Source organism: Artemia sp. Qi Xiang Cuo, chromosome 21, assembly GCF_049724085.1.
Source record: "Artemia sp. Qi Xiang Cuo chromosome 21, ASM4972408v1, whole genome shotgun sequence".
Lineage (NCBI taxonomy): Eukaryota > Metazoa > Arthropoda > Branchiopoda > Anostraca > Artemiidae > Artemia > Artemia sp. Qi Xiang Cuo.
In genome coordinates this window covers 27,504,964-27,526,321 of record NC_142814.1, presented here as the reverse complement: position 1 = coordinate 27,526,321, position 21,358 = coordinate 27,504,964, and the positions used below count along the sequence as shown (strand labels likewise).

Below are 21,358 nucleotides of genomic sequence, written 5' to 3'. Positions count from 1 at the left end.
TTTTAAACAAGCTAATTTAAAGATCTACTTAAATTGACGCCAATATACGATTCTCCTTTTTCCCATCTTGATTACGTGTGCATATAACTCTCCCATACCCCCTCCTTCTGGAACAGTCTTGCAACATGGTTTGCAGTCCTTATTCATATTTTCTGAAAAACGGCGAAGGTTTTTTTTTACTTTATACATCGCAGTTTTTTCTTCGCATTGACCTGAATTTTTCTGACCAACTTGTGTTGTTCACCTTTGTTTGATTTTGTTGTATATTTCAGAAGTTTTCTTCGTGTTCCTTTTTTGATGAGAGATGCAAGTTCGGCAACGTTTGCATGTGGAATCATTTTAAAAACAACATTTACATTTACTGACTTTCCTAATTTTAAATTACCTATCACAAAGAAATTTCAGGACCAATTATTGTTTCAATCTGTTTTCATAGCTTTATGAATGCTTTTAGATGCATTTAAATAAATAATCCGAATTATTATTGTTATTTTTTTTTTCGAAATTTAGACTAGTGTGAGATCTGAGACAAAATCAACCAATCCCTTATTGTAATTTGGGTACTTATCTCTTATACCCACTACACTCAAGTTCTTGGTCGTCATAACCAGTTTCTTTCTGTATTTGTACTCGGTGATAACCAACTTGACGTGAGAGTGTATATACACTACAATGTAGGCATATTTTCATTAAATATTTTAGTTAGGTTAGGTCAGAAACCATTTAATATAATGCGTTATGGGGGGCCTGATTTCCACAATTCTCTGTTGTAGTTTCCACAACTTTGTTATTAAAGTATTTTATTTTCATCATGCTTAGGTCATGCTTATGCAAAAAGCCTGTGGGCCATAGCAACACATAATACAGACTACAAACAAAGCTCAGGAACAAAATACAACTTTAGATAATAATTATTTGAAAAAAATTACGTTTTCTAAAGAGTTAAAGAGGCTGAGTCACAAGTTCGAACCTTAAAACGTACAGGGATTAGAAGGTACAATTGGGGGGCTGCCGCCCCCAAACCCCCCGCTTTCGCAGCCTTTAAATTAAAAAAAAAGTTTTTTAAACTGAAAGTAAGGAGCGACATTAAAACTTAAAACGAACAAAAATTATTCCGTATATGAAAGGGGCTGTGCCCTCCTCAACGCCTCGCTCTTTACGCTAAAGTTTTTATTGTTTAAAAAAAGAGTTGTGAGAAAGTCAAACTTTAGCGTAAAGAGCGAGGCGTTGAGGAGGGCACAGCCCCTTTCATATACGGAATAATTTGTATTCGTTTTAAGTTTTAATGTCGCTCCTTACTTTCAGTTAAAAAATTTTTTTTTATTTAAAGGCTGCGAAAGCGGGGGTTTGGGGGCGGCAGCCCCCAACTGTACCTTCTAATCCCTGTACGTTTTAAGGTTCGAACTTGTGACTCAGCCTCTTTAACTCTTTAGAAAACGTAGTTTTTTTCAAATAATTTCTGCACGTTTTTGTACAGTTTATTACTTATTATTGCTTGACTAACTGTTAGATGATTGTGTATTATTCTTTTATTTCTCGACAGGGTGCTTTAAGGGTCGACCTTGTAACTCAGCCTCTTTAACTCTTTAGAAAACGTAATTTTTTTCAAATAATTTAAAAAAGAAACTGAGTTTCTTTTTTAAACTTTAAATTAAGTATATAAAAAATTTCCTCTGCCGGGGAATCGAACCCGGGTCTTCCGCCTGACAGTCAGGAGTATCGACCGCTGTACTAAAAAGACACAATTGTAATTGTTTTTTAGTCAGTGGAATCGATTTTTGACGCAAGCAAATCCCCACAAAACTTGATATTTGGTTTTTGGAAAACAGGGAAGGAGTGATCAGATGGAGCTGAAATTTCGAGGATAAGCTCCCAGACCCCAGGAAAGCTTATCTTCTAAATTTCAGCCCGATCAGACAACGTTAAAGGGGGGCTGTGGTGGGAAAAATTAACATGGGCTCTTATAGGAAAACGAGGTTTTTCGTAAATGTAAATTCGGGGGATAATTTTTTCGGTCTGAAAATATCAAAAGGCCCTAACAGGTCGAATTCTACTTAGAATGAGTCCTCATTCACCCGGATCAGTTGCCAACTGTGGCCTGTAGGCGTCTATAACAAAAAAAAAGAGAAATGAACATTAAGTGGCTATATCTGGTTTTTGGAAAACAGGGAAGGAGTGATCCGATTGAGCTGAAATTTCGAGGATAAGATTCTGGGCCCTAGAAAAGCTTAACCTCTAAATTTCAGCCCGATCGGACAACGTTAAAGGGGGGCTGTGGTGGAAGGGTCGAAACTTCCGGCCCACTTTTACCCATGAAGATAAAGTCGGAGGGGTGTGAAATTTTGCACGTGTCTTAGTTTGAGCTTGGGCTACAAAATGCGATTACCGCTGTCTCTCTGCGACCGCTAGGACCGGAAATTGCTTAACATCGAGGTGGGTCGCCTCTTTATAGAGGCACAAGTGTGCCTCCTTGAAAATCAAAAATAGAATAAAAAAGGAGAAAAAATGGTTAATCCATATTTCATTAGGATTAACCTAACTTCCCTTCTTGAGTGTGGTGGGTATAAGAGATAAGTACTGTAATTTGTTTCATGTGAAAATTTATAAAGGTTCATACTTGATGTTTATTCAAAGTAAATCCGACAGGAATAGATACTAAGTAATAAAAGCTACGAGAACTCCTAAGTTCTTACAGCGAACTGATGTACTGATGCAAAGATTTCCTGGTAACTTATTTGATGACAAATCTACTGAAAAAAAAAACAAATACCACATGAATTTATAAACATCAGTTTTCAGTCACTTTTCTGCGTTCTGTTTTTAGTTCCTCAAGCATGCACAAAAAAAATAATAAAAAAACAAAAAAAAGCAAAAGTTGAGCTTTATTTATTTCGAAATTAGCCGTTTTATCATAAGCCGCGGAGTATTTTCTTAGCAACCCCAGATTTTTTTTTGAGAAGGCTTAGAATTCAAATTCGTAAAGAAAACCCTTCAGATCAAGCTTTCTGAAGTCAAATGATGTTTTATGTCAAGCAGTAATGTTTAACCTCGACATTTTAGCTTCTTCAAAAATACTAAAAATTACAATGCAAATAATAATAATCAAAGCTAAAAGCTTAATACAAATCATAAACCTATTCAAACTTAAGTTAAAATCAAGAAACATTCCTTATTAGTGATCTATTTTCCAAGAAACTGTAACGATAAATTTACTTCGATTACGAAATGCAACAATGTCAAAAATGCCAAAATCAGCACTTACAATCGGAAACATGAAAATTCAATCCAAATATTATCTCGTTTCCTTCAGATGCTTCCGCATTGCGGGAAGCACTTTCAGCTAATATTCAAGGAGTAAAACCACGGTAAAACCGTGGTTACTAATAAAAACCATTAATAAAACCTACTAGTCTAAAACCTACTAATCTAAAGTATATCATACCACTTTTTCACTTGGAATGTGCAAAGTTTTCGGTCCGGGATTGGATACAAGTTTATTCACCAGCCTTACATTGGCAAAAGTTCCACGAGTCATTATTGCGTCATTACCACGACGCGCACCATAAGAATTGAAATCCCGAGGCACAACACTGCAAGAAGGTTACATACAGCTAGGTTACAATGACACTCGTATAATTATTTGGCACAACGTGGTGACTTAAAACGCTTATTACGGTGAAATATGAGCCAAATTACATTGATCGACTTTAAAAATTTTTAGAAGCGTTTTAAATTCTCAAACAAAAACTTTCCTATTCTATGAAACACGAGTTTACACTTCCATCTTCTTTCTTTTACGATTTAGATTAATTTTGTCGCGTGATAAGATTTTGCAACTTGGATCATAATACGGTATTCAGGTGTCAATATATAAACAGCTGTAAAGTCTAAAAGAACCAGGGGATTTATCTGACAGCTGGGGGGGGGGACAAGTCAGAGAGAAAATTAATGTTTAAGGTCCAAATATCAACATCCGGGTGCAAAGTTCCCACAACATGGATGAAGGGTATCCTTACATCTTAGAAAGACAAAGGCGCGACTCCAACTGACCATGTACAGATAACTTTACAGGTAAATAATAAAAAGATGAACAATAAAACTATCTAGTTAGACTGGTTTCAATCAAACAGTTCACGGTAACGAACTGTAAGTGAGAACCGACTCGGTCGAATATTAACCGATACTCTAAAAAAGGTATTTTTATAATAATCAATGCACCAAAAGAATTGGCTTTTTATGCTGATTCCAAATGTACGAAGTTCATTAAGTTCAATGTTATCCATCAAAAGCTAAGAACATGAGGAAATTTGTACGATTTTCGGAAAATAGGGGAAACATCCCCAAAAAGTTATGCAATCTTAATGAAAATTACGCTATAAGACTCAGCATACCAAAGAACCCTACTGTAGAGGTCCTCATCTACAAAATGTCCAATGTCCTATCATACAAAAATGTGTAATTTTGTATTTTTTGCCAGAAAAAAGATCACGGATGGGTGTTTATTTGTTTATTTATTCATTTTTTTCCACGGGTGGTCGCATCGAATTAATGTTTATAGAAGATTTGAAGAGGACTCATTCAAACGGAAATTCAAAATTTCAGTGCCCTTTATACGTGACCAAAAGATTGGAGGGCAACTAGTCCTTCCCCACGCCCCTTCTATCCCCAAATACATCCGATCACGACTTTGATATACCCATTTGGTTCATCATAGTTAAAAGACGCGATAACTATGCCTCTGGGGTTAGCATGACTTCCCACAGCCCCTGGGGAAAGGGATGTAAAGTTTGATTTTTTGTCAGAGTTCTTTAACAAAGACTGCTCAAACACAAGGGCCGTTTAATTTGAATGAGAAGTGGTTTTAAAGAACTTTTAGACTAGCGTAAAGAGCAAGGTATTGAGGAGGGAGCAGCCCCCCTCATATACGGAATAGTTTCAGTTCGGTTTAAGTTTTAATGTTGCTCCTTACTTTCAGCAGAAAAAATCTGTTCTTTTTTTATATAAATATGATCTAAATCCATTTTTTAATGCATACTTTTCTTTTTCTGAAGTAAAGTTAAAGTTTGAGATGCAACCTGAGAAGGGTTAGAAATGATTGATCCAATTTAAGTTTAGTAAATTTAGACGTATCTATATTAGAAAAATGTATACTTATTACATACACAAGAAACCAGAAAAATGTAAAAAAAAATGTAAGAGATAGAAATAAAGGAATTTGGCATTAAGATGAATAAATAAATATAAGAATATTCAAGCCCAAAAACGAAAAAACATTGCTATAAGCAGCAGCTGACTACTGTCCCCTTACCCCTCCCCTAACGGTAATACTGTAACTGTTATGTAAAGCCTAATGCGTCGTTGCACAAGTACGTTTAGTTTTCAATAACGCAATAAATCAATCCTTAAAAGATAATCCTTCTGGGTAAACAGAAACTTGTTCGTCGCAGTTCAAAGACTAAACAAAAAGTTTTTTTTTCAATTTTTTAAGCAGCAGGATGCTAAAGGCGTTTATCAAGAACCGGTTACCACAGATTGGGATGAACTCGAATCCTTCTGGTCTGAAACAAACTCATTTCACCATTGTACTCTGGTAACTGTACAAGTAAAAATACCATTAAATTTGTCATATCCAAGACGTGGTATTAATGTTGGAACAACAATCCCATACAATTATGCAGCGACTGCGTTTTTCATCTCCTCTATTATGTTCGTAAGTTAAGTAAATGAAAACAAAAAAATAATTTGTCTATTAAGATTCCAATTTGTCATTTACTAAAATAGTATATTCTCTTAAGTGCTTGCGCGGACAACATTTTTTTATCAACATAATCTTCATACTAAGAAGTGTAGAGCTAATTTTACGGAAGTCCGACGTACCTTTGCTGTGAGATATCAAATAAGAAATGATATGGACTAAGGGTAATTGAGGTAACCGACATAAATTTAAAAATACGCTTTGAAAAAACAATTGCCAAGTGAGAATGAAGCACCATCTGAAGTTGATTTGAGAATTAACTATTTTTTCAAGTAATCTTAATTCTAAAAGTCAGCGATGAATACGTTTTCAAGAAACAGGGAAACACCTAGCCCAACACCAAAATGAAATCAGAGTCAACCAGTTTTTTTTTATTCTCAGATTGGGTTGGAGTCATGTCTCCAAAGAAGAGGTTACTGATTGAACTACTTCCTATAAGAGAAACCTCATTTACAGAGAAGTAAGTGTCAAGAGCTTCCAGCTGAAACCTGTAATCCTGAAATATAAGACCGAACATAGCTTTTGTCGATTTACGCGGCATCACACAATTCTACTGAAAATGTAAGCATTATTCAAGTTTTCATTTTTTATTCTCAAATACCTGATAAAGCCAGTTTCCCTTTGAACGAAACAATTCTATAATGGAGCATAACTATCATTTGTAGGTTTTCTGAACCAAAATACTAAGACCACAGAGAAGGTGAAAATATATAAAGGTCAATATAAAGAAAATATATATCCATATATTGTCTTCCATCAACAATGGCTCTTATAAATGAGACATATAAATAGTTCTGAAATAGTTCCTTTAGCTAGAAAAGCGAGTCCCCATCCTTTATAGCACTTGGTGATGCCACTGCTAGAGCCGTTGATTATCTTGTTTATCTCAAACGACGTATATCCACTTCTTATGCATCGATCCTTGCAGCAAACTTTCGATTCGACCGCCTTTTATTAACTAGCCTTTCAAACACAGTAGCCCTCCCTCGCATCTTGTATATTACTCCGTTTTGGAAGTTGTTTACTAAAACTGATTGTCTGAAAGCTCGGTCCGTTTTTTTTTCGGTTCGCTAGATATTTGCTTCGGTTACCATCATGGCATCAGAATTCTCCATTGATTGGAAAATTTAAAATCGCCGGTCCTGATCTTGCAGTTAATAAAGTAATTGCCAAGCATAACTGAAAACTCAGTTCTTCAAAGAATGTTTGGTACCGTGTTCTAATTCAGCAGTGCTTAGTATTTTTGTATGTCTTCGTCAACGCCATATTTATTGCATTAATACTTAAATTTATTTCCTATTCATGAGCAAATAAACATTCAAATGGGGATAAGTCAATTCATTAGACAGTGAAAACAGATACAAAAGTCTCGATATTTCGATCACACGCACAGCAATCGTCATCATCAAAAATAATAAATGAGGACAAATGGACTTATCCCCATTCGAACATTTTTTGATTCGTCATAGAAACGCAGCGTGGTCTTGAAAAAAATACCTAATTTAAAGTATTACGTCGAAAATTTCTATTCATGTTTTATTCTTACCGTTGTGTATCGTTGTCGTAACCATAATTAGTGAATTAACCGGCTTCCTATTCATGTGTTATTTTTCTTCTTTTCTTTTCCCCTTACTCCATCTTATAATATCGCTTTGGCGTTACTGTGCCTTGAATAAGAGAATAAGAGAATTTATGGATCCTATTTTAAAATAGGCAAAGGAGCACGAGATCTATCTTATTATGTATGACAGAGAATTTGTCTTTAATGACGTCGTTACTTACAAAAATGGTTTCCAACACACAATTACCTTTTCTTTGACAAATAAAACAGTCACTGCGTGTGACATAACCAGACTCTAACCTTCATTGGTTTAAACAAAAAATGAACCTAGGGTTTAGGGTTTTCAACCATGGGCATGGTCTTCTTTTCCTTCGGACATTACAAAGAAAGAAACAAAGGGACGAAAAAAAAAAAATCAAAAGGACGTATCTGTAATATCTGAGAAGGGCTAGGGTATCAACTTAAACTTTCAGGGTATGCTGAGAAGGGATGTTGAATTAAATCAAGAGACACGACGTATCCATGTTGTAAAAGGACGTATCTATAATATCTCGGGAGCAACCAAGGATATTAAGTTGAGACTGCCAGGGAATGTTGAGAAGGATATTGAACTTAATCAAAAGACATCGTGTGCATTGGTTCACTCTAATTTTGCTTCATATAGAATACTTGATCCTTACTTTGGAATTGTACTACAATATTTTATGAAGGAATTCCTCTGCACACGATTGAGACCAAAACCGCCAGGGACCAGCAAGAAACCTTCACAGAATACTAAGCTAAACCTTTTATCCTTTTTGTAATAACAATAGTATTATAAAAACAAAGACACCGAAGAACTTAACAAACACTGAATAAACAGAAAACGTAATTCTTTTTTTCATAGTCATATTTTCTTATTTCATAGTTAAATAACTAATCAGAAACCAAACGCTTAAGAGAGTAAGACGTTCAGAGTTTGCCAACCCAATTTGGCATACACATAAAAACAGAGTAAACGTCGGATTAAATACAAGAATTTGAGCACTGAGTACTTGATGGACAGGAGTGTAAGACGTTTCATCTCCATCAGAATAGTTCCCAAGAAGGGTTATCCCTAAAACCCTGTATGTTAATTCCATTAAAAAGAAAATTCGAAAGACACAAATCTAGAGCGAAAACCAAGGAAAAAGGTTGACTATTGACACAATAGGACCTATTTTTTAGCTGCCTGGTGCCATTAAAATTGAAAAAAACAAAACAAAAAGAAACATTTTACTTTCATTACACTGGCATCCTGATACAAGGCTTTGGTGGATCCCTTAGGGAAGTATGTAATCTGACACCAAGCACTACAAATGGTTATCTCAGACGAAAATTTATAAATGAAGTCTTTTACCCTTTTAACTGAAGAAATCTAGCAGCTGGTGAAGTGCGTGAAATGCTGCCGGCTGGGGATATATGATCTGTTGTTACAGAATCACCAAGCATCAAAAGAACTTTGGCATTTACGATTGGCTTCACTGGAGGAATTTCCTAAAAATGAAAATCTTTGAAGTTTAAAATATTTAAAGATCGTACTCCTTTTCTTGCCACCAAACTACGAACCATACTCAGGATACAAACATTATTTCTTAATATATACGCTTGTAACTTAATACAAATGTTTGTAACTTACATTATGTAAGTTCCACTCCCAAAAATCTTTCACCGTCTGACTTATCGTATATAATACTTCTCTTAACTCCATAACAGTAAGTGAGAAGATACTCCGACCACTATTTTACAATGAATTTAGGCACTTGAGAGCGAGAAAGGAATGTGGTAAAGTATATTTCAAGAAACATTCCCACGATCTACATCTTTTTAAGAAACTAGAATGTATATATCTTTGGGAATAGTTTTGGCCTTCAATTTTTTCTGGAGGATTAAAACAATAAAAAAAATTTTCTGCACTGATTTTTAGTAGTTTTTCTGCTAATTTATTCCACAACAATTTTTTTCAGGTTCATTCAAGTAATTTTTAGATTTGAAAATAAAAGAAAGTAAGGATTGAGAACGGATGGTTCCCCGTCCGGCACCATGCGTAATTTGGATTTCTAACTCATCATCAGGCACCCAGAGCTTTAGGTAAGGTTTACGATAATAAATGACTGATTTTTAACCTTGCTCTTGGTATCGACTAACACATAGCAAATATTCTCTATTGTTCTTGCGATGTTCTGAATTATTATTGGAGTTGTAATAACCAGCCAATTGACAGCAAAACCAAACTGTGTTCTCTAACCGCAGTAGACCGTATTTTCGTTTTAGATCGCGCAACACAAACAAAAAACTTTTCCGGAAAAGTAAATTTCTATTTAGCTTAGGGAATTTAAGTTATAAAAACTTGGAAAAAGACGAAAGTGAAATATAAAATAAGATTTTTCTAAAATAATTGCAACACATATCATGAGATTAGCACACAGTGGGATTCAGTAGCAGTTGAAAATATAAATATCTAACACAATTAGATTTCTTCAAGAGATTACATAGTTCACAATAAAAAAAATCGCTCGGATGTTTTTTTGACATATCAAACTAAGAGAGGAAAGGAAATAATAAATGAAAAATAAAATAAAAAAAAGGTGAGAAAACGAGGATTTTGTCAGCCAGTTTTTTTTTCTAGAACTTCGCAGGGTTATAATCCTTTTCAAGCAAAGCAAGTGTTTATTTCACATTCTGTTTTGTTTCTGAACGCATATGTATCTATGGGAGCCCACATAAAATTTTTTAGAAAGAATGAGTAGTATCCCTTCAGAATAGAAAACCTTGCAATATATAATACAAGGTACATTAAGCTTAAAAGGATCCTTCAGACCAATGTTGTGAGAGGGGGGGGGTAGTTGATAAGCGTACCCGTAGTAGGCAAGTAAAATATAAATAAATACTAAATTTTGAGCCAAACATTAAATTTACTAACACGGTAAGTGGACGGAAAACACTGAATAAAAAAACATAAACTACCTTCTAATGTTACTTTTCAGCATAACATAGGCATCACAGAAAAAATCAAGTGGAATTGTGAACCATTATCAATTCCCAAATAACGTATTACAATTTGGCTATAATTACATTTTACAATCCAATCACGAGCGCGATAGAAGGTTTGAAAACCGGAAGTTGAATTTGGACATGCTTAAACGCACTTTTGAAGACAGGAGACAATGTTTTCAGATTCCCAACTTTTCAATAATTAATTTTTTAATTCTAAATTTGTATATTTCTATTGCACGTTCTGTTTAGCAAAAAGAGCTGATTCAACATCACTAAAAACCCAATCTTATTACATATTCCTCATTTGAGTTTTTTTTTCAAAACATGTTTTTAAATTTTCGATTACTATGGGTAGAGTTCGCTCTTTACAACCAAGATAATCCTGATTTTAGCATTAGAGCATAAAACTGACAGAAATGATTACCTTTGTCATATCATCAAAGAAAGGCGGCCTTTGGATGTAAGTGCTTGACGCTTCCCATGGATAAAGGTCACTTTCAACAACCTCTAAGCTATTCCATTGCTGATTACCCTTTTGAATTTTTTCATACACCTCTTGGAACATAGCGGGAATCACATGTTTTCGCTCGACTTCTTGGATTTCTGACCTCAATGGCCAAATATCGGCAAGGAAAATCGGCATGCCCTCAGAACTATATCCTAAGAAGGAAATCAATTGTGTTTTTACAGATTTATAAAAGTTGTGTGGTATCGGCATTTCGAATAACAGCTTCTAAGAAAGTGCTATCTATCGTAGTAAAACTGGTGGAAAATATCCAAAAAGAAATCATTAATGGGTTATTTTTTATTTCTTTTTCTGTCTTCGGGTCCGAAGTTTAGGCCTCTCTTATTTTTTATCTCATCTGTGTTACTGTAGAACATCCTTCAAAATCGGCTAAACAGTCACATTCCAGACAATTTTTTAACACTTTAAAGAAAAGTAAGTAATCTTGCTGGACGAAACTTCAAGAGGTTCTTAGAATCTAGAAATAACAAAAGAAACTTTGTCCGGTAAGTGACTGTTTACCCCAAAATACTCAGCTTTGGATTTTATTTCCCTAAATTACTCTAGCCCCTTGGCTTTTCTCATGACCTTTGCAATGAAACGAGACAAAACAAAGGTCTTATAATAAGCCTGACATGCTTGAAGTCTTAACACTATCAAAACCCATCTTATTTTCGGAAATTGTAGAAGCAAGCAGTTTTCTTGGTGTTTATTATAATTATCAAACTAGGTCCCTCTCAATAAATATTTTGCCCATGGTCCCTGAATGAGAGACAATTTGACTGTTCAAGGTATGAAACTACACCATTAAAGCCTATTAACACCATGAACTCCCGGTTAAGGAAATAGCTTGACTCTTTAAATTTTGATACTACAAAATAATTTAATTCACCAGATTTAAGTTTCTCAACTCGCTTCTGAACGGCCAAAAGTGTTATATTCAATTTTTCAAATAAATTTTTTTATTCACCTTATAAATAATCTGTTGATATTTTATGCTAGAAATTAATTTATTTATTGATATTTTTTTACTACATAACAATTTATTTGTCCAGATTTAAGTTTCTCAACTCGATTCTGAACAGCCAAAAGAGTTATACTCAATTTTCCATCTAAGAATTATTTCTTTTTACCCACCCTATAAATAATCTGTTTATATTTTATAGTATTCTGCACCAATAATCATAGGCATTTAATTACATTTGTAACTATTATCGTGTAAGTATGAATTTAATTAAAATTATAACTACAATATAACAATTCGCCAATCTTCTAGACAAAGGGTACCAAAATCAACCTTAAATAACATAAATATGGTAAATACCAATACAAAAATAAATAGATATTTTTTGCTCTTAGAATATAAACAATAAGAAAAGAAAGCAACTGAACATAAATATTTGCGGAAAAATTCTAAAAAATAAAAAAAAATGGTCAAATACACGGTATTATCCCGACGAGAATCAAAGCCACTTCTTATGGGAGTGCTGGGCACTTATATACCAAAATATTTATAAAAAAAACACAAGATTCGAAAAAAAATATTAAAAGGAACTGATAGCATAAAGGGATAAAACAGTGAACAAAGACACATTACATAAATGTCAAATATCAATTTAAAGTTACCATTTTTAACAACCTTCTAAATGAGATTACAAGACGCTTTGATTTGCATAAAAATTTGTTGACTTAGAATGTGTGGCACACTACAGAAACATTAGTGTTATCTTCACATTACTAAACGTTCCGTAAACTGGGATAAGTTGGGACGAAAAATACGACGAACTGAAGAGGAGAGTCAATACAGAAAAATGAATATGATAGGATAATAATGTAGAACTGAAATACAAAAATATGATATTCGTTGCTGAAAGATTAATTAATGATCTTGGAACTAAATTAGAATTTTTGGCGTTGTAGAAAAATTTGATTCATGGCAACACGACTTGTGGACTTTAATGCAATTTTTCGATGGAAATATTTATCCCCTTCAACCAACACCTCCTGTTTCTACGGAATCAATTGGAACAATTAATAAGATTAACTACTTCAAGAATGTCGTTGCATAAAAGCTTGAAGAACAAATATGCAAAAATAGAAAAACGAGTAAAATAAAAAACTATATTTTTATGCTAAAATCTCTTCTGTTGCGATATTTTCACCTTATAAATGTCAATGAGCTATTTCACACCATTTTTGTTACAATAACAAAAAAAAATTATGTGATAGTGCACAGTAGATAGCTCCATCAAAATGGTCATTAGCCAAATTACGAATTTTATTAAACACATATTTTAGACTTCAGAAGAGAGAATAATACTTCAATTATATTCTACTCCCTTGACACAAACCCATTTCTTAACAATACGAATTTCAGACAAATATCTTCCAGCCAAAAATAAAGGGATATGTCACCCACTTTCTCAATTTTACAGGTGCAAAACCCGGAAAGTTGTTTCCGAAAAAAATTTTTTTGTCAAGGATTTAAACGACAAAATAATTTACAAATCATCCACAATAATGACCAGGAATTAAAGCTTAAATATACGAAAATGACAGAATAAAGCCGAATAATGTTTCATTTTGGCATATACACATCAATTATAACAGATAATATCAGGATTATGCCAGATAACATTAGATAGCTAGAGGAACCAAAATACGACCAATAATAATTGGCCAACGTAATCTCCCCACGCCAAAGAACTACGACCCACTAACCTTCTATCAATCTTCGGAAGTGTCCAGCGGAGGAGGACCCACAAGAGGAGTTTTAGAAGGACACTAACTTATTTCTGCGGAATGCGTGAGACACATCTTTTACTTCTGAGCATGAGACATGACTAAAATACATCAAACTTACCTAACGGCTCGGTCTCAAAATCAATATCTACTCTTCCAGCAAGTGCATAGGCAACAACCAAAAGAGGCGATGCCAAATAATTCGCACGTGTATTGGGGTGTACTCGACCTTCAAAGTTTCTGTTACCAGACAAGACACTACAGCAAACAAGGTCACCCTAAAAAGAAATTTATTTTAGTAAATTCTAATTTTTTTTTCTGTTGTAGTGTCCTTACAAACGCATAAGCATGGCTCACCTAGTACCGTGGTGCACCAAAGGATACTTTTGTGCGCAGATTTCAGGCGATAACCCTTTGAAAAATTGCGAAAAAAGAAAAATAAAAAAAGGTGGTTGAAGGCCTGACTGTAGAAATTTTCTATTTATAACCCCTTCTAGACTTTTTTTTTGCGTTTTCTATAGGAAAAGTGAAATTACTGCGCACGATTTCAAAACTTGTTTAATTGAAGTGTCAATAGAAGAAAAAAAAAAACACATAAAAACAAAAATTTAAGATCCTTTGGTTACATCAGCGCTGATGCACAGAGGATCACTTTCGTCAAAACTTAAACTAGTTTGAAGCACAAGAAAACTCGACTAAAAAATGGATAACAGCATATTAACTCCTTTCTTTACTTTTTAATTCATCCTCATCCATTTTTACAAGTCTATACCCATCAAATTTTCTATTCTCAACTCTAGGCTTTGTATGTATTAATATATTGATTGTAACGTGTGAAAAACTAAGTACAAATCCAGCGATAGTATCGATTGAGGGTGCCAATTAGGCACTCAAACGCATTCGTTTTTTTAGGGGGATGGTAGAGGGGGGAATAGTAAAAAACACAAATTCAATCTGATAATTGTAACTAGAAATTCCCAATAATTCAAGACAGTCGAGGATTTTAGGAGGACGACACGGGAGCCATCGCCCCCTCTTGTGTATATCCCTGATCCCAATAACACCAAAAAGAAAGTGAGCTACCCAGCCCCACAAGAGCATACAAAGGGAAAGGCACAAAGAGAGGGGGGTCAGCCCCTCTTCTACCATAGAAGACTAAACATATAATTTCGAGCATCTGCATTAAATATGCCACTTTTCTAAGAAATAAGTTTTGAATGCCCAACAAGTGCCCCCTCCCAACTTTTAGCAAAAAAGCTAGGCTTGTTGCAGTTTCTTTAAACCAAAATCATGCAAAGATTTGCTTCTTTTTTATTGCTCGAAGCAGATATCTTGTCTAAAGGGCCACAAAAATTATAAAGCCGATATATATTTACCGCCTAAAAGTAGAATCTTGCTGATGCTCATTTAACCAGTTTTCTGATCAAGTGGAGATTACCATTTAAAAGGGTCAAATGTTGTATAGAAAAGGAAGTCGACTGCACCAGTTCACAAACCATACAATTTACCAAATTGTAGCTTTTCATATTGCTATATTCATTTGTCATCTAATGACCATTCCCAAGTGTTACATTATCAGTGTCGGCACATATTTACTTTTCGGGGAAGCAATAAACTGTTAAAAAGGATAAAGATAACGATCCTCAAGAGCCATTTACAATACATTCAACGTCGAATCGACGTTTTCAGGTGCTGGGTCATATTTGATGATGAGAGGTTTGAAACTTTGGCTGTTAGTTGTGCCTATTATTAGTTTCCGAATGCATTTAAGACTAAGAAAAAAAAACTGTTTTCATCTCTGTTACAGAGTGCCTTAAAGCATGAATCATACAGCGCGTTCAAAATAGAGAAAAGGGATTAGATACTTTTGTTGAGTGCTTATTACTTATTTCTGATGTACATGTAAACACAAGCTCAGGTTCAGAACTAGATTATTTTTATCATCAAACAAATTGAAGAAAAAAGAATATAGGTTTTATGTTTTTGGACGGCGTAGAACAGCATTACAATTCTAAAAGTACCAATATTGATTGAGTGCAAGAAATAAAGAATGAAACTGGTTTTGAACCGAAATAGGATGTCTTAAGATAATCTTTCGATACCCGCGTCACCATTTTTATTGAAGGAAGAATTCTTCTTGGGGTACATCATTTAAAATTTTTGAAGGGCTGACAACTGGAGTGCTGAATTGATAGCACGGAAACAAAAAGCAACGAGTTTCCCCTACAGCACTTGTGTGGTAGAGCCAACCAAATGTTTCTGCAGCGGTTAACGTTGCCCAGGAGATAAAAATCTAATTCCTTATATCTTTTTCCTCAGTTGGTGGTAGCCCTTTAAAGAATGAGAAAATATTCTTTGCAAGGTTGACTTTCACATTACAGATGGTTAGTTCTTTTTAATTTTATTTTCTTTCTAAAAATGACGCCACAAACAAGATAGAGAACAGATAAGGCACGAATACTAGCATCATTTAATTTGATGAACGTTCCTAGCAAAGAAATTTTCTGAATGACTTATTTTCTTAATTAAGGGCCGGTGTTTCCCAGCCCCAGAAAGTCACCCCCCCCCCCGCGGAAAATTCTCCCACACAAAAAATTGAGCAGTCACAGAGAAGTACAAAATAGGTACCTGAAAATGTCGATCAGATGTCCAAAGGGGCAACAAAAGGACCATATATCATAAACAAAGTTTTATGACAAAGGCTGGTTGGTTTCCAATAACTTTCGCCTTTAAAAAATGGGCTGGAACTCTTAATTTCCGATCGAATGAGCATCCTCTGAAGTTTCTACAACACTGAGGGGACAGTTTCCCTTGAGGGACATATAGCACCTTTTTTACATTCAGAAACGTTTAATAGACATAAATTTCATGCGAAATAAGGAAAATCCTCTAAAAAACGAAAACAGACTTCCTAAAGAAGGGGAGAGCCAAACCAAGAGCAAACATTCCTGTTATACCTTTTCAATGGCTTCCACAATAACATCCGGCAACGGTCCAGAGTTACCAATACAAGTCATGCATCCATAGCCAACAATACTAAACCCAAGCTGATTCAGGGCAGGCACAACACCAGATTCTTCAAGGTAGTATGTGACAACACCGGATCCGGGAGACAGTGATGTTTTTACGTACGAATTGACGGATAGTCCTGCCTCCACAGCTTTCTTTGCCAAAAGCCCTATAACAAAAGGTTCACATGAAATGCTGGCTTGAACGATGAAAAGCATACAGACTCAGGCACGTAGACATGAATTCATACTTAACACTTTTTATGTTAAGGAACGGTGATTAAAGCGTAATCTTCGTCCATTTAAGGAAAACTCTACAAATCCCGAGTTTGGAAACAATATATAGTTTTTAAAATCTAACTTTTATGTTAATTAATTAAAAAACTTTCCGAAAAATTAATTTTTCAAAGAAAATTAAAGGCCATTTTAAAATTAAGCTGAGCAGATACAAATATCTGTTAAGATTCAAACTCAAAACGACCAGAAATTACTATTAAAGAATAAATGATACCCAAAACGAACAGAAATTAAATAAACAATCATAGTGAAAAACATACAACAAGTAATAATATAAATGAATAAATAGATCTTAAAGCCAGTAATGCTTAGATTGAATATAAAAATCAAGCTTAAAGCGAAATCAAATATTTTACTATTAAAGTATAAATGAAACTTAAAACGAACAGAAATTGAATAAACAATCATTGTGAACAAACGAACAATATATATTAATGTAAATGAATAAATAAATCTTAAAACGAGTGAAACTTAAATTGAATATGCAAATCAAGTTTGAATCGAATAAAAATAAATACAAACAAGAGTTTGGGTATCGTCTCACTGAGAAGCCTAAAACCTACTGCGTCATTGGCGCTTTACTGAAAACAATTCTTTGAAATATTTTCACTTTTGTAACTTTAAGAAATCAAAAATTAATGAAGATTTTAGGGAATAAATATCAGCATATGCATATTAAATTGACAATGCACATTTTTTTTCAGTAAACTCATTTGAATTTTTTTTCAGTAAAGTACAAATTATATTCTGGCTTTTAGAAAGCAAAGGGGTTTTGAACCCTACTCACATTAATTTATGCTCGTTTTGAGTTTGACTCTAATATTTATTTTAATTTTTGCTCGTTTTGGGTTTCATTGATTTATTGATACTGATTTGAGGTAGTTGTATGCTTGGTAGATTATATGATAGTCCGGACGCCAGGTGTTGAAAATGTGAACAAAACCACGATGGAATGGGGCTGCTACGAAATTTAGCCTACCCTCCACCCCCTAAATTGACCCTGCGGATAAAAAAATACAAATGGCACTTGCTTACGAGTGGTGGAACAATCCTAAACTTGACATTTTATTATATTTTGGAGTTTCATGCAAGAAAATGGATGCACCACAAAGTTTGAGGTGCAGTTTTCCGCTAAAATAGAAATGCCTAGAAGCCATAGAATGTTTTCATAACAAACTAACACGATTAGTGACAAAAAATGGCAGAGTTAAAAAAAAGGCAAAACTATATGAGTCTTGAACAGTCATGGAAAGTATAAACAAAATCAAATTGAATATTAGATACATAATGATATTAATTGTTGAAAGATCCATCAGTTCAAGATTTTTTTTAACTGTAATTTTTATTTTCATTTTCAATGCTGTAAGAACTGGAAAGTAATAAATTTTTAATATACGAGTAATTCATTTTCAGTGAAGCACCAATGACGCAGAAGGCTTTAGGTTTTTACAGTTAAAGAAGGGGGCAGTATCCAAATTTTGCTTGTAGTGAAACTATATTTGCTTGACCAATCTTGAAAGAACTAACAAATTAAACTGAATATTTGATGCATAATGATATTAATTGCTAAAAGCTCATCAGTTCAAAATTTTACTGTAATCTTATTATTTATTTTCAATATTAAGTACAAAAGAAAACATTTGTAATAAAATTCGTTTTCAGTAAAGCGCCAATGACGCAGCAGGTTTTAGGCTCCTGCTGTGAGACGATACCCAAACTCTTGCTTGCAGTTTTTTTTATTCGATTCAAACTTCATTTGAATATTCAATTTAAGTTGCACCCGTTTTAAGATTTATTTATTCATTTACATTAGTATACATTGTATGTTTGTTTGCATTGATTGTTTATTTAAATTCTGTTCGTTGTAAGTTTCATTTATACTTTAATAGCAAAATATTTGTTTTGGTTTTAATCTTTATTTTAATATTCAATCTAAGCATTACTCGCTTTAATATCTATTTATTCATTTATATTATTACTTGTTGTATGTTTTTCGCTATGATTGTTTATTTAATTTCTGTTCGTTTTGGGTTTCATCGTTTTGAGTTTGAATTTTAACAGGTATTTGTATCTCCTGAGCTTAAGTTTAAAATGGTCTTTACTTTTCTTTGAAAAACTTATTTTTCGGAAAGTTTTTTTAATTAATTTTTGTTCGTTTTTGATTGCAAAAAGTTTCAAGTTTTTATGGCATGGGGAGGGGGTGATTACTGTCCGATTTTTCTTGACTTTAAAAAACGGATTTTTTCAAAGTCTATACGATTACATCTTTGATAAAAACCTTATATATGAACAATAGACAGCTGGCATAACTTGTGGACAGAGATTGACAACAATGAATGGATTGAAAAAATACCTCCAATAAGGGGGTTTAGACCATTTCACTTGCTGACACAAAGGGTCACGACTGTTTGGAATTACCCTTAATAGGAATTTGTGTGCCAAAGCAATTTTGCATCTATCACAGAGTATGTATTTTAACCTTATAATTGGATAATTATAATAGATTTCCTATGTGTTTTTCCCATACAAAACCCCTTTCCATAAGTTATAAACCCCCCTTAATAAGTTATGCCCCAGGAAATAACTTACAACGCCTACCCCTGGGCCCTGGTGGGCTCTGTCGACACCGGAGTTTTTTGTTATCAGAACTTTGAACTATTTCAACAAAATGTATATCTCAAAATTTTTATCTGATGCATTTAGGGTGTGGAGGAGGGAGAGGGGCTAGTTGCCCTTCAATCTCTTTTGACTCTTAAACAGTGAACAAGAACTTTCAATTTTCAATCAAATAAGCCCTCTCTAAAGTTTATACGAGCGTCCCTTCCATAAGAAATAATATGAAGGATTCGGAGAATCCTTAAATTACAACAACCCTTGCCCAGCGGGCTTTGGGGGAGTTGTAATCTTCAAAGACCTCATTTCCAGAACTTAAAACTACGTTTAAAAAAATGGCTGTCTTGAAATTTTGAGTGGATGTGTTTGGGGAAAAGGTGGACGTGAGAGGGGGGTTAGTTGCCCTCAAATCACTTTCGACTATTACAAAGGGCACTATCCCTCGGAATTTCCAATCGAATGAGTCTTTTCTGAAGTTTCTACGACACCGCCTTCTATAAAAACCTTATATGCCCCCAGGGCATAAATTAAAACCCTTGCCCTGAGGGTTGTGGGGGAGTGTCCTTCTCAAAAACATGTTGTCAATATGGAAATCAGCTACGCTGAACAAAATGGCTATCTCAAAATTTTAATCGGATGCGTCAGGGGAAATGATGGACGTGGGGGAGGGGGCTAGTTGTAATCCAATAACTTTTAACGATTAAAAAGGGCACTTGCCTTTCAATTTCCAATCAAATGAGCCTGTTTTGAAGTTTCTACAACAATGCCTTCTATAAAAACCTTATATGCCCCCAGGGCATGACTTAAAACCCTTTCCCTGAGGGTTGTGGGGGAGTGTCCTCCTCAAAAATATATTTTATATCTGGAAATCAACTATACTGAACAAAATGGCTGTCTGAAAATTTTGATTGGATGTCTTTGGGGAAATGATGGGCGTGGGGGGGGGGAGGGGCTAGTTAAACTCCAATAACTTTCGACTATTAAAAAGGGCACTAGCCCTTTAATTTCCAATCAAATGAGCATGTTTTGAAGTTTCTGGGACAACGCCTTCTATTAAAACCTTATATGCCCCCAGGGCATAACTTAAACCCCTTGCCCTGAGGGTTGTGGGGGAGTATCCTCCTCAAAAATATATTTTCTATCTGGGAATCATCTATGCTGAACAAAATGGCTATCTCAAAGTTTTGGTTGGATGTGTTTGGGGGAATGAGGGGCATGGGGGGGGCTAGTTGAACTCCAATAATTTTCGACTATTAAAAAGGGCAATAACCCTTTAACTTCCAGTCGAATGAACCTGTTTTGAAGCTTTTAAGACAATACCCTCTATAAAAACCTTATATGCCCACAGGGCATAACTTAAAACCCTTGTCCTGATGGTTGTGCGGGAGTGTCCTCCTCAAAAATATATTTCCTATCTGGAAATCAACTATGCTGAACAAAAGGGCTATCTGAAAATTTTGATTGGATGCGTTTGAGGAAATGATGGGTGGGGGGGGGGGCGGGGACTAGTTGCACTCCAATCACTTTCCACTATTAAAAAGAGCACTACCCCTTTAATGTCCAATCGAATGAGCCTGTTTTGAAGTTTCTACGACAACGTCTTCTATAAAAACCTTATATGCCCCCAAGGCATAATTTAAAACACGTGCCCTGAGGGATTTGGGGGATTGTCCTCCTAAAAAATATATTTTCTGTCTAGAAATTAACAACGTTGAAAAAAATGGCTATCTGAAAATTTTGATCGGAGGTTCTTGGGGGAATGATGGGCGTGGGGGGGGGGGGGGCGTGGTGCCCTCTAATAATTTCCGACTGTTAAAAAGGGCACTAGAACTCTCAATTTCCAATCAAATGATGCCCCTTTG

At 34.6% G+C, this 21,358-nt stretch overlaps 1 protein-coding gene across 1 annotated transcript in view; it reads right to left on the bottom strand.

The window, feature by feature from the left end:
• Positions 1–21,358, bottom strand: part of LOC148939402 (cytoplasmic aconitate hydratase-like) — a 92,243-nt gene that overhangs the window by 10,441 nt on the left and 60,444 nt on the right. Inside the window, exons 11-15 of the mRNA XM_089106866.1 lie at positions 16,536–16,756; positions 13,700–13,856; positions 10,756–10,991; positions 8,695–8,831; positions 3,443–3,590 (exon numbers count right to left, since the gene is read on the bottom strand). Of these exons, the coding sequence (XP_088962992.1) occupies positions 3,443–3,590; positions 8,695–8,831; positions 10,756–10,991; positions 13,700–13,856; positions 16,536–16,756 (899 nt within the window). The remainder of the gene's footprint in view (positions 1–3,442; positions 3,591–8,694; positions 8,832–10,755; positions 10,992–13,699; positions 13,857–16,535; positions 16,757–21,358) is intronic.